Source organism: Budorcas taxicolor, chromosome 18, assembly GCF_023091745.1.
Source record: "Budorcas taxicolor isolate Tak-1 chromosome 18, Takin1.1, whole genome shotgun sequence".
NCBI lineage: Eukaryota > Metazoa > Chordata > Mammalia > Artiodactyla > Bovidae > Budorcas > Budorcas taxicolor.
Window position 1 is genome coordinate 16,048,763 of NC_068927.1, and position 12,906 is coordinate 16,061,668.

General features: G+C 51.1%; 1 protein-coding gene across 1 annotated transcript; it reads right to left on the minus strand.

Moving 5' to 3' along the window:
* Nucleotides 1-9: 9 nt before the first annotated feature.
* SLC22A31 (solute carrier family 22 member 31) lies at nt 10-4,498 on the minus strand. The gene is made up of 9 exons (XM_052655606.1): nt 4,196-4,498; nt 2,925-3,028; nt 2,682-2,836; nt 2,229-2,397; nt 1,873-2,018; nt 1,665-1,773; nt 1,339-1,553; nt 657-768; nt 10-307 (listed from the first exon to the last, which is right to left on the minus strand). The coding sequence occupies exons 1-9, from the start codon at nt 4,496-4,498 to the stop codon at nt 10-12; spliced, it is 1,611 nt and encodes a 536-aa protein (XP_052511566.1).
* Between the last annotated feature and the right edge of the window lie 8,408 nt (nt 4,499-12,906).

Below are 12,906 nucleotides of genomic sequence, written 5' to 3' on the forward strand. Positions count from 1 at the left end.
TCACCCCTCCTAGACCAGCTGTGTTCCTGCCCCAGGGAGGGAGGCTGGCAGCAGAGGCAGGAGGTCTTGGCGTGGGCGGCCCCGGAGGAGCGGGGAGCGGCACAGGCGGTCAGCGTCCTGCAGTGATTGGGGCAGCGTGCGGCCGCGGCTCTCCGGCAGCAGCAGGACACACAGCAGGACGAGGAGGGCAAAAGATGTGAAAAGCACGTGTTGCAGGAAGAAGCCATGCCGGCTGTGCATTTTGGTGAGCGGGGCGGCTGCCTGGCCCAGGAACCCAGCTCCCAGCACCAGGCCCAGCCCGGCCCCCCTGCAAGAGAGGGCGGTAGGACATGGCTCCACAGGGTGCCCAGTGCTGCCGGGGTGGGTACCCTTAGTGGGGGCCCCAGGAAAACACCTGAAAAGTCTGGGGGAAAGCTGCCCAGGAACCAAAGTTGTCCTTTTGTTAGAAAATCCAGTCAATTTTCCCCTGGAATCCCACCCTCTCTGGCGGCTCTCATCTCTGACCGCCCTGTCCTCCACTCCCGAGCTGATGGGCAGACCATTCTGTGACCAGCGTTCCCCTCACCACCCAGGAAGAGACAGCTGAACACCCCTCCCAATGGCATGAAGCTGGGGAGTGTGGAGGGCATTGGGGTGTGCTGGCAGGGCCTGCTCACCTGATCACTGTGGGGAAGACCTCAGCCGAAAAGAGGCTGCTGAGGGCGGACATGGTCTGGGAGGCCAAGAGCCCCAGGACAGAGAGGAACAGCACCGTCCAGCTGGGCAGGTCTGGGGAGGAGGAGAGTCTCCCATGCTGCCCACACGCCCTCCCTCCCCTCAGTGTGTCTCAGGGCTCTGGGCCTCACCAGCCTTCCCTCTCTGCTCCTGCACTTGGAAGTTGGGGGTCATAGGCTGCCCTCGTTCCAAATTGTTAGTTGATCAATTGTGTCCAATTCTGCAACCCCATGGACCGTAACCTGCCAGGCTCCTCTGTCCATGGGATTCTCCAGGCAAGAATACTGGAGTGGGTTGCCATTCCCTTCTCCCAACCTAGGGATTGAACCAGGTCCCTTGCGTTGGAGGCAGATTCTTTACCATCTGAGCCACCAGGGAAGCCCTCGTCCAATCCAAACCCTTACGTTAAACCCCTTCTACTGAATCATTTTGGCCCTCAACTCTTTCGGCCTCAGTTTCTCTGAGTGCACAGTGGGGAGATGATGGATGGGGTGAACAGCAACATCATTCTGCCTCCCCAGCTCTGGGAGGGGGCTCATCTCAGGACTACCCCCCGACACACACATTGGGCAAACCCCTGGCCAAACATGACAGCCCTGCCAGACTGCAGGGCCCCACACTCACACTGGGCCCCTGCAAGGAGCAGCAGGGATGCCAGGCCCAGGACCAAGGTGCTCAGCAGCAGGACTGAGCGGCGCCCCCAGAGATCCGCTGTCAGGAGCAGGAAGACGGTGGCTGCTGCCTCCAGGCCAGCTGCCAGGAAGTAGGGCCAATAAAAGCTGGGCTCACTCGGGACAAGGCTGTGCAGGAAGCTGGCTCTGATGCCCCCACTGATGAGCCTGGGAGGGATGCAAAGCTACAAGCCCAGCCAGAGCCAGGTATCTCACCCAAGGGGAAGGTGAAGACCCCTCCCTCCCTCCCTTAGCCCACCCACACCCCCCCTTCCTCACGAACTGAAGCCCAGGATGAGTGCGTTCTTCCAGGTGACATGTGTGTGCCGGAGCTCCAGGACTGAGTGGTGCCGGGGCTGGGGGTGTCCCGCGCACAGCACATCCAGCTCTGTGGACCAGGGGACATAATGGGGCACCAGTGAGGGGATGACAACCTTCCTTCTTCCTCTAGCACCCAGGTCTCTCTTCTCCCTGGCTGGTCCGTTACCCATAGCCAGGGAACTCTCCTCCTCTGTGCTGTCCTCGGGGTCCACACCGCTGGCTTTGGCAAAGTGCCACAAGATCCTCCTGGCTCGGGCTGGCTGCCCTGTGGCCAGCAGCCAGCAGGGAGACTCAGGGAACACGGCTGGAAACCTGCAGGGGTTGGGTGAGGATGCTGCAGGACCTCCCAGTAGGGCAGGACCTCCCAGTAGGGCAGGACCCCCCAGTAGGGCAGGACCCAGTGGGGATACATAGCATATGATTCTTCGTGTCCCTGTCCCGTGCCCACCTGCATGGTGCTGAACGGTCAGAGGGAAGCAATACACATGGCCTCCACAGCGGACACGACCCCAGGTCACTCACCCCCAAAAGAGCAGCAGCAGTCCCGTCGCCAGGGCGCTCAGTCCCTGCAAGAGTTGCCAGTCCTGGGCGAGCAGGGCCAGGCCGGGCAGCAGCAGTGTGCCCACCACTGAGAAGAGGCCAGCCCCCATGGAGAATGCCAGGCGGTTCGGGGGGTCACACAGCTCCAGGCCTGACCAGACAGGGAGAGCCTGAGGCCCAGGCCTCTCAGGAGGACTGCTTTGTCCAGGGAGGTGAGGGCCAGTGGCTGGAGGACCAGGACCTGGACATCTGAGGCCAATGTGTGGCCCGTTCTGTCACCCAGGCCTGGCCACAAAAAGCAGAGCCCACAGGGTAAACAGCGTCTCTCCTGCCTTCTGGAGAAGGGCCCTCAACTGGAGTGCCGGAAAGGCACCCTCTGATGGGTCAGAGGCCTAGCCTGAGTGGGCGCCTCCCAGGGCCCCCCATGGTACTCACGAGCCACATAGAGGGCGAGGGAGGCCCCTGCCAAGGCCCCCCCTCGAAGCAGCCGCAGAGTCAGCAGGGCGGGAAAGCTGGCAACCAGGGCCTCGCCGACCCCCAGGCCTGTGGCCAGCACCAGGGAGCCCACAAACACAGCCCGGCGGCCAAACCTGGTGGGCAGCAGGGGACAGCCATCGATTCAGTCAGGAGAGCTCAGGGGAGGGCTGTCTGAGCAGGAGGGAAGGGGCAGCGCCTTACCAGTCACAGCCCAGGCCCAGGAGGACACAGCCCAGCAACCAGCCCAGGAGGTGGTCCACCTGCTCCAGGGGCACCTTCCAGCCATCCTCACACACGAGGTTCCTCTGTAGGGGACACCAGTTACCCGTCAGCTAGCCAGCACCCTCCTCTTCCTCTCCTGCCGGAGTTCCCTGAATGTCAGGGTGGAAAGGAGACTAGAGGTCCTGCCCCAATGCCTCCCTGGGCAGGGCTGCACCTGCTTTCTCCAGCCATCACCCTCCCCCAGGCTGGCCCCAAGGCCTCTCCTGCACCTCCCCTGCCCTCTGCACTTCAAGAGCCACCTCCAGAACAGGCTGTGGGGCCTTGCTCACTGGCTTTTCCTGGCCAAGGGCCCTTGACCTCAGCTTTGCAGCTCTCTGCCTACCCTGTTCCTTCTCCCTAAGCTTAACATTATTTTGGGTCACACTACATCAGAGATTTTGTTTAAAATCTGACTGCTTGTGAAAGCTGGTAGACAAGGATCTCTCACCACACCAAACAGGTGAGCAGGAAGAGGAGGCCCAGAGGGTTCAGGGCCCCAGAAGAGCCTGAGCAGGAATGTGGCAACCCTGTCCCAGTTTCCAGGCAGGTGCCCTTCCTCCCAGGGCTGGGGTGTGGCTGCGGAGCATAGGCTGCCAAGAGGGAGGCGGGGCGGGCAGGCCTTAGCTGGGAGAGGGGTGAGGGGGTGGGAGTTGCCGGGTGTGTGTGTGGGGGGGGGGGGTTGGGGGTGGGAGGTCCCAGTTACCCTCTCCCAGAGTCCTGGGATGTCTCCATGGCACCCCTACCTCTAGGCCAGCCTGCACACACCTCACAGTGGGGAGACCTGCTCTTCAAAACGGAACTGACCAAATCACTCCTTTGATTCAAAGTCTTGGGAACCCAGTCTGGACACCTACACAGCCCCAAAGTCACAGGCGGCTGGAATGTTCATGGCACTGCTGACCACTGTGAACTCACCGGCTCAGCTTCAGTTTACCGCCTCCGCCTCCCCAGACCACCTGCCTACCTGGGCAGCCCCCAGCCTCAGACTCTGCCTTTAGGCCTGGCACCCTGCCTGCTTAGACATCTGCTACACCATCAGGCAGGAAGGGGCTGACCCCCCAATCAAAAGCCCCAGGATGACAGTCCCTGTCGACCGAAGGCAGAAGAGCGGGGAGAACCCGAGGAGGGGACAGAGGGCAGGGGGACGGAGGGTTGGGGAGACAGAGCAGGGAAGCAGAGGACGAGGGACAGAGGGGCCAAGTGCAGAAGACCTGGGTGACCGGGCTGCGCAGCAGGTCGGCGGCGGGCTGCGCGTAGTACCAGCCGCGTGAGCAGGGCCGAGCGCCGTCGGAGCCCGCCCGGGGCACGGACTCGGGGTAGCTTAGCGGCAGGCAGGTGCTCCGGGCGCGCGCGGGGTCTGAGCCGCAGTGGTGCGCCGGCGGCGCAGTGAGCAGGAGTTCCGAGCCCAGCGCCAATCCCAGCGCCACGCACGGCAGCCACGAAGCGGCTGCCAGGAGGCACCGGGCCCGGCCGAAGCCGCCCGCCAAGCGCAGAACCCGTACCTCGGGCTCCATCCGAGGCCTCTGCGCCCTGTGGCGGTGGCGGCTGGGCTTGAGAGGGACAGAGTGTGAGGGGCGGGGCCTTACAGGGGCGGTGTCGGCGGGGCGGGATTTGAGAAGGACTGTGTCTGCGGAGCAGGGCCCGATAGGGGCGGTGTCTGCGCTCTGGCCGTTAGCGGGGAGGGACCTGGGCGGGGCACGGAGAGAGGTGGGGCGGGGCCTTGGACGGCAAAGACGGTGTGGGCGGAACCTGTGAGGAAAGCCCGGGTGAAGGGCGGGGCGGATGGGGGTGTGGCCTGGAGTTGACTGGGGCGGGGCCCTCGAGGACCTGGCAGGTGAGGGGCTTGGGCCCGCGGTCGCGGGGGCGTGGTCAGCGAGACGTCCTGGCGCGGAGCGTGGTTTGGGGCGTGGCCAGAAGGGCACTCACGTGCGCGCGAGGTCGGACCGGTGTGAGGCAGCAGGCGACTGGCGAGGCGGCTTCTCCGTCGCCCGCACTGACCCGGGGCGGACGCTCCCTCAGGAGGCTCCGAGCCTGGGCGACGTGCGGGGGTCGCGGGCCAGATACTTCCTGGACCCCATGCCGACAGGAGACCAGGCCTGCAGAGCGCGGGCCACCACTGCTCCCCGGCGGCCGGCCGCGGCGCTGCAGCGTGCGAGCGAGTGGCTCCTGCCGTCCAGCGCGGACCGTCCAGCTCCTGTGGCTTGCTCTGACCTTCCTGCGTGGCCACCAGGCTGCGAGCCCGGGGGAGCGTGGTGTCCGGAAGGGAGGGACCCCGCTCGGTGCTGTGCGCCCTCAGAAGTTTGAAACTTACTGAAGGCTTATTGAGCAGATTTTCGCGAGAGGAACGAGCTCGTTCGTCCGGTGCTGGGCTTCCCTTGAGACGGGCTGGTATTCGCTGCGCTTCGGCTTCTCCCGTCCCGGGAACAAGGCAAGTCGAGTTGGCTTTTCATTTTCCTTTTTTCACAGGGAGGAAAGTTAAAACAGGGTCTATAGATTAAGCTTAATTTTTTTTTTTTTCTCCTGAGGAGAAATTCACATCACATAAAACTAGCCATGTTTGGTACCGCCACTTTTCTCACCACAGAAGAAAACCTGGTACCAATTAAGTAACGGCGGAGTAATCACCGCTATCCCAGCGCCTCCGGCCACCTGGCGACCGCCCGCCAGCCCGCGCGTGGCCTTTGGGGTCTGGCTGCTTTCACTTAGAATAATGTTTTCCAGGTTCACCCACAGTGTCGCAGGTATCAGGACTTCATTCCCTTTTATGGCTGCATAATATTCCATTATGTAGATTCGCCACATTTTGTGCATGTCCATTCATCCTTTGGCAGACATTCAGGCTGTTTCCACTATTTGTTGCGACTAGTATTGCCGTGTGTACAAGTGTTTGAGTCCCTATTTTCACTTCTTTCAGGTGTATATACCTTGGAGTGGAATGGCTGGGCCCTGTAGTGAGTCTGTATTTAGTTTTTTGAGGAACCACCAGGCCATTTTCCACAGTGGTTGCATATTTTGCATTCCCACCTGCGATATATGAGGGTTCCAAGTTGTCCACCTCCTTGCCAACACCTGTTTGCTCTTAAAAAAAAAAAATCTACATCCTGGTTGATGTGAGATATTTCAGTGCGGTGTGTGTTTTTATTTTTTGTTTTGGCCCTACCGCAAAGCTTGCGGGGGTCGTTTCCCCAACCAGCGATCAACCTTGGGCCCTGGCAGTGAAAGCTCACTGAGGTTTTTCATTTTTTAAAGTTTATTTATTTATTTTTGCTACGCTGGGTCTCTGTTGCTGCAGGCAGGCTTTCTCTAGCTGCAGCAAGTGGGGGTTACTCTCTAGTTCCGATGCACGGGCTTATTTCGGTGACTTCTTAGCTGTGCGGCGCCGGCTCTAGGGCGCAGGCTCAGCAGTTGTGGTGCCCGGGCTTGGTTGCCCCGCGGCATGTGGAATCTTCTTGGGCCAGGGATCGAACCCATTTCTCTGGCATTGACAGGCAGATTCTTAACCACTGGACCACCAGGAAAGTCCCTGTTCTTGTTTCTAAATATTTATTTATTTGGCTGTCCCCAGGCTTAGTTGTGGCATGTGGGATCTGGTTTCCTGACCAGGATGGAACCTGGGCGCACTCTGTTGGGAGCAAAGTCTTAGCCACTGAACCACCAGGGAAGTCCCTCAGGGAGGTTTTGATTTACGTTTTCCTAATGGCTAGTGACGTTGAACAGATTTTCATACTCTTGTTGGATGTTTGTCTTTGGAGAAGTCACTGCTGAAATGTTTTGCCCGTTTTTTACTTGGAGTGCCTGCCTTTTTGTTGTTGAGTTGTATGAGTTCTTTACATATTATCCTGAATCCTGGCATCATTAGATATATGATGTGCAAATATTTTCTCCCATTCTGTAGGTTATCTTTCCACTTTCTTTATTGTGTCTTTTGATGTACATATGTTTTTAATGCTGATGAGCTTCAATTATTTTTTTCTTTATGCTCATGCTTGTAGTGTCATATGTAAGAAACCATTACCAAATTCAAGACCATGAAGACTTATGACTTCTAACTGTTTTGTAGTTTCTGCTCTTGATTTAGGGCTTTAATCTAAATTAATTTAACTTAATTTTATATATGTGATAAGGGTCCAACTTCATTATTTGACATATGAATATTCAGACTTCCAGGCATCATTTGTTGAAAGATGTATTTTTTTCCCATTGCATCTTGTTGGCACCCTTGATTAAACCAGTCATGTGGTTAATATATGGACTCTGAATTTTATTCCATTGATCTATGTCTGACCTTATGTCAGAAACATAATGTTTTGAAAACTGGAGCTTTGTGCTACAGTTTTGAAATTGAGAAGTGTGGGCCCACCAATGCTTTTTTAAAAGATGATTTTGACAATTTGACTATTTATCACTAGCAACTCCATATGAATTTTATGATCACATTTTCTGTTTCTGCAAAAAAGAATGTTGGGGAATCTGTAGAATGCTTGGGGACTATTGCCCTCTTAACTATATTAAGTTTTACAAGATGTCTTTTCCTTCATTTAAGTTGTCTTTAGTTTCTTTCAGAAGGGTTTTATGGTTTTGGTATATAAATCTTGGGCATGATTAAATTTATTCCTAATTTTTTTTGTGTTTTATGCTATTGTAAGTGAGAGGGTATCTAATAAATTTCCTTTTCAGATTGCTTACTGCTTGTGTATGGGCTTCCCAGGTGGCGCTAGTGGTAAAGAATTCACTTGCCAATGCAGGAGGTGCAAAAGATGTGGCTTGGATCCCTGGGTCAGGAAGATCCCCTGGAGAAAGGAATGGCAACCCACTCCAGTATTCTTACCTGGAGGATTCCGTGGACAGAGGAGCCTGGCTGGCTACAGTCCATGGGATCGCAGAGAGTCAGATACGACCAAGCACAAAGCACAACAAGTGTATAGAAATACAAGTCATTAAAAAAAAAAAAAAAAAACCTCATCTGGTATCCAACAGATGAACTTCTTCATCAGGACTTTCTATTAATAAATGTGACACCAAGTCATCTGCCTGTCAGTTCAGTCGCTCAGTCGTGTCCTACTCTTTGCAACCCCATGAATTGCAGCACGCCAGGCCTCCCTGTCCATCACCAACTCCCGGAGTTCATTCAGACTCATGTCCATCGAGTCAGTGATGCCATGCAGCCATCTTATCCTCTCTTGTCCCCTTCTCCTCCTGCCCCCAATCCCTCCAAGCATCAGAGTCTTTTCCAATGAGTCAACTCTTCGCATGAGGTGGCCAAAGTACTGGAGTTTCAGCTTCAGCATCATTCCTTCCAAAGAAATCCCAGGGCTGATCTCCTTCAGAATGGACTGGTTGGATCTCCTTGCAGTCCAAGGGACTCGCAAGAGTCCTCTCCAACACCACAGTTCAAAAGCATCAATTCTCCTGCGCTCAGCTTTCTTCACAGTCCAACTCTCAGATCCATACATGACCACAGGAAAAACCATAGCCTTGACTAGACAGACCTTTGTTGGCAAAGTAATATCTCTACTTTTCAATATGCTATCTAGGTTGCTCAACTTTTCTTCCAAGGAGTAAGCGTCTTTTAATTTCATGGCTGCAGTCACCACCTGCAGTGATTTTGGAGCCCCCCAAAATAAAGTCTGACACTGTTTCCAGTATTTCCCCATCTATTTCCCATGAAGTGATGGGACCAGATGCCATGATCTTCGTTTCCTGAATGTTGAGCCTTAAGCCAACTTTTTCACTCTCCTCTTTCACTTTCATCAAGAGGCTTTTTAGTTCCTCTTCACTTTCTGCCATAAGGGTGGTATCATCTGCATATCTGAGGTTATTGATGTTTCTCCCGGCAATCTTGATTCCAGCTTGTGCTTCTTCCAGTCCAGCATTTCTCAGGATGTACTCTGCATATAAGTTAAATAAGCAGGGTGACAATATACAGCCTTGACGTACTCCTTTCCCTATTTGGAACCAGTCTGTTGTTCCATGTCCAGTTCTAACTGTTGCTTCCTAACCTGCATATAGGTTTCTCAAGAGGCAGGTCAGGTGGTCTGGTATTCCCGTCTCTCTCAGAATTTTCCACAGTTTATTGTGATCCACACAGTCAAAGGCTTTGGCATAGTCTATAAAGCAGAAATAGATGTTTTTCTGGAACTCTCTTGCTTTTTCCATGATCCAGCGGATGTTGGCAATTTGATCTCTGGTTCCTCTGCCTTTTCTAAAACCAGCTTGAGCATCTGGAAGTTCACGATTCACGTATTGCTGAAGCCTGGCTTGGAGAATTTTGAGCATTACTTTATAGAGTGTGAGATGAGTGCAATTGTGTGGTAGTTTGAGCATTCTTTGGCATTGCCTTTCTTTGGGAGTGGAATGAAAACGGACCTTTTCCAGTCCTGTGGCCACTGCTGAGTTTTCCAAATTTGCTGGCGTATTGAGTGCATCACTTTCACAGCATCATCTTTCAGGATTTGAAATAGCTCAACTGGAATTCCATCACATCCACTAGCTTTGTTCGTAGTGATGCTTCCTAAGATCCACTTGACTTCACATTCCAGGATGTCTAGCTCTAGGTGAGTGATCCCACCATCATGATTACCTGGGTCGTGAAAATCTTTTTTGTACAGTTCTTCTGTGTATTCTTGCCACCTCTTCTTAATATCTTCTGCTTCTGTTAGATCCATACCATACCATTTCTGTCCTTTATCTGCCTATAGAGACAGTTTTACTTCTTCCTATCTAATTTGGATGCCTTTTATTTCTTTCTCTGACTAGAATTTCTGTTACAGTGTTGAATGTGTGTGTGTGTTAGTCGTTCAGTTGTGTTTGACTCTTTGTGACCACAGGGCCTGTAGCCTGCCAGGCCCCTCTGTCCATGGAATTATCCAGGCAAGAATACTGGAGTGGGTTGCTATTCTCTTCTCCAGAGGATCTTCCCCACCCAGGGATCGAACCCAGGTCTCCTGTATTACAGGCAGATCCTTTACCGTCTGAGCCACCAGGAAATAGAAGTGGTGAAAGCAGTCCTCCTTGTCTTGCACCAGATCTCAGAGGGAAAGTTTTCCATCTCTCATCACCGATTATTGTATTAGCTTTGGGTATTTGGGATGTTAGCTTGGGGACATGTTGAGGTATTCTTCTTCTGTTCCTGCTTTGAAAAGTGTTTTGTCATGAAATGATGCTGGATTTTGTTGAATGTCTTTTCTGTATTAATTGAGGTGATCATGTGGTTTTTTCTTCCTTCTATTCATGCGATGTATTACGTTGATTGATTTTTGTGTGTGGAACCACTCTTCTATTCCTTGGCTAAGTCCCTCATGATCATAGTGTGTAATCATTTTCATGCTCTAGTGAATTCAACTTGCTAGTATTTTCTTTCTTTTTTAAAAGAATTTTATTTATAGATGAGTTACAGTGTTGTGTTAGTTTCAGTGTACAGCTAAGTGTTTCAGTCATACATATATCCATTCTTTTTCAGATCATTTTCTCATAGAGGTTGTTACAGAATATTGAGTAGAGCTCTCTCTGCTATACAGTAGGTCCTTGTTGATTATTTATGTTATACATGGTAATTTTTGTATCTTAATCCCAAGACCCTGAGTTATCCCCACCCCCTATCTCCCCTTATTTCACTGATAATGAAATGAAATGAAATATGGTAATCTCTAATTGCATCCATGTTGTAGCAAATGGTATTATCTCACGATTTTTTGTGGCTGAGCGATATTCTGTTGTGTATATTTGCACCACATCTTCTTTATCCACTCGTCTGTCAGTGGACTTGAAGGTGTCTCTGTGTCTGGCCGTTGTGAGTAGCGCCGTATGGACATAAGGGGCACGCGTCTTTCTGTGTTATCGTTCTCTCCGGGTGTGCGGCAGCAGTGGGATTGGGTCACATGGAAACTGATTTTGCTTTGTTTTAAGGGACCTTCATCCTGTTTTCTGTAGTAGCTGCACCAGCTTACATTCCCACCAACAGGGCACAAGGGCTCTCTTTCCTCCACACCTTCTCCAGCATTTGTTACTTATAGACTTTTTCATGATGGCTATTCTGATTGATTTGAGGTTGTATCTCATTGTAGTTTTGATTTGCATTTCTCTCATCACTAGTGATGTTGAGCATCTTTTCATGTGCCTATTGGCCATCTGTATTTCTTCTTTGGAGAAATGTCTACTTAGGTCTTCAGCCACTTTTCAACTGGGTTGTTTGTTTGTTTGTTTTGTTATTGAGTTGTATGGATTGTTTGTATATTTTGGAATTCAGCTCTTGTGGGTTGCATCATCTGCAGATATTTTCTCCCATTCTGTAGTTGTCTTTTCATTTTGTTTACGGTTTCCTTTGCAGTGCAAAAGCTTGTTAAGTTTGATTAAGTCTCATTTGTTTATTTTTGTTTTTATTTCTATTGCTTTAGGAGACTGACCAAAGAAACCATTGGTACAATTTATGTCAGAGAATGTTTTGCCTGTGTTCTCTCCTTGAAGTTTCATGGTGTCATGTCTTCTATTTAAGTCTAAGTCATTTTGAGTTTTATTTTGGGTAGGGCGTGAGGGAGTGTTCTAACTGCATTGACTTGCATTTAACTGTCCGACTTTCTCTCATGCTGCTTTCAATATTGTCTTTGTCTTGCCACAATTTGATTATAATGTGTGGTGGGCTGACTGAGTTTACCCTGCTTGCAGTTCATTCCGTTTCTTGGACACATGTACTCATTTGTTTACTCAAAGTTGGGAATTTGGGGCCATTTCTGTAATATTTTTTCTTCTTGCTCCTCTTTCAGGAATTCCTATACTGCATGTGTTGGTATGCTTCATGGTGTCTACGTGACACCAAGGCTGCTGTGTTCAATTTCTTTCTTTCTTTCTTTCTTTTCGGCTGTCCTTAACAGCATGTGGGAGCTTAGTTCCCCGACTAGGGATTGAGCCTCCGCCCCCTGCAGTGGAAGCAGGGAGTCTTAACCACTGGATGGCCAGGGAAGTCCCACCAAGACTCTTCATGTTAACTCATGCTTTTTTCTTTCGGCCCTTCAGACTGAATAATTTCGGTCAACTCCAAGATTGCTGAGTCTTTCTGTCTACTCAAATTTGCTGGTGAGCCACTTAGGTGAGCTTACTGTTTTAGTTATTTGATTGTACTGTTTGGTTTCAGAGTTTGGTTCCATTTGTAGTTTCTGTATTTTTATTCATGTTTTGATTTTATTACTATGTTGTTTTTCTGCTTTACTGTAGTTCTTTGTGATTTTCTTTAGTTCATCAAACATTTAACACAATATATTTAATATCTATGACCAATAATTCCAGTGTCTGGGCTTCCTCAGGGATGGCTTCTGTCAAAAATTTTCCCCTGTGAATTTGACATATTTTCCTGTTTCTGTGTTTTATACTTTTTTCTTGAGAATGGGTTTTTTTGGGTAATATGTTGTGGCAACTTCGAAAATCATTCTTATTCCTCAGGGATTACTGAATTTTTCAGGGCTGGTTTTATTAATTGTGACTTTTCCAAACTATTTCTGTACATTTCTTGTAGTGTACAGCCGCTAGAATCTCTGTTCCATGATCTCTGTAGTCAGCCAATGACCTTAAAGATCCCCTTAAATGTTTGCCTCTCAAAAGGGGGGAAAGCCAGCAAAAATACACACTGTCCCTTGACCTCTCCAAGAATCCACCTCAGCCCATGGAAGTAAACAGTGTCCAGTGTCCTCTGTTCTGGCCCCTTAGTCATTAAAAGCAGCGGTTAGCAACCAGAACCTAGAACCCCTGTATGCAGAGAAAAGGTTTTTCTTGCTCTTTCTGGCTCTGACAGGCTCCTCCAGAAACATGGGCTGCTGCCTGCATGGCAGGGGTGGGAGATAGCAGCTGCTTTCACGCCACAGGCTGGAATTTACCTAAATATACCCACTTTTTCATCCAGCTCTGCTGCACACGTACACACAGAACAGTCACA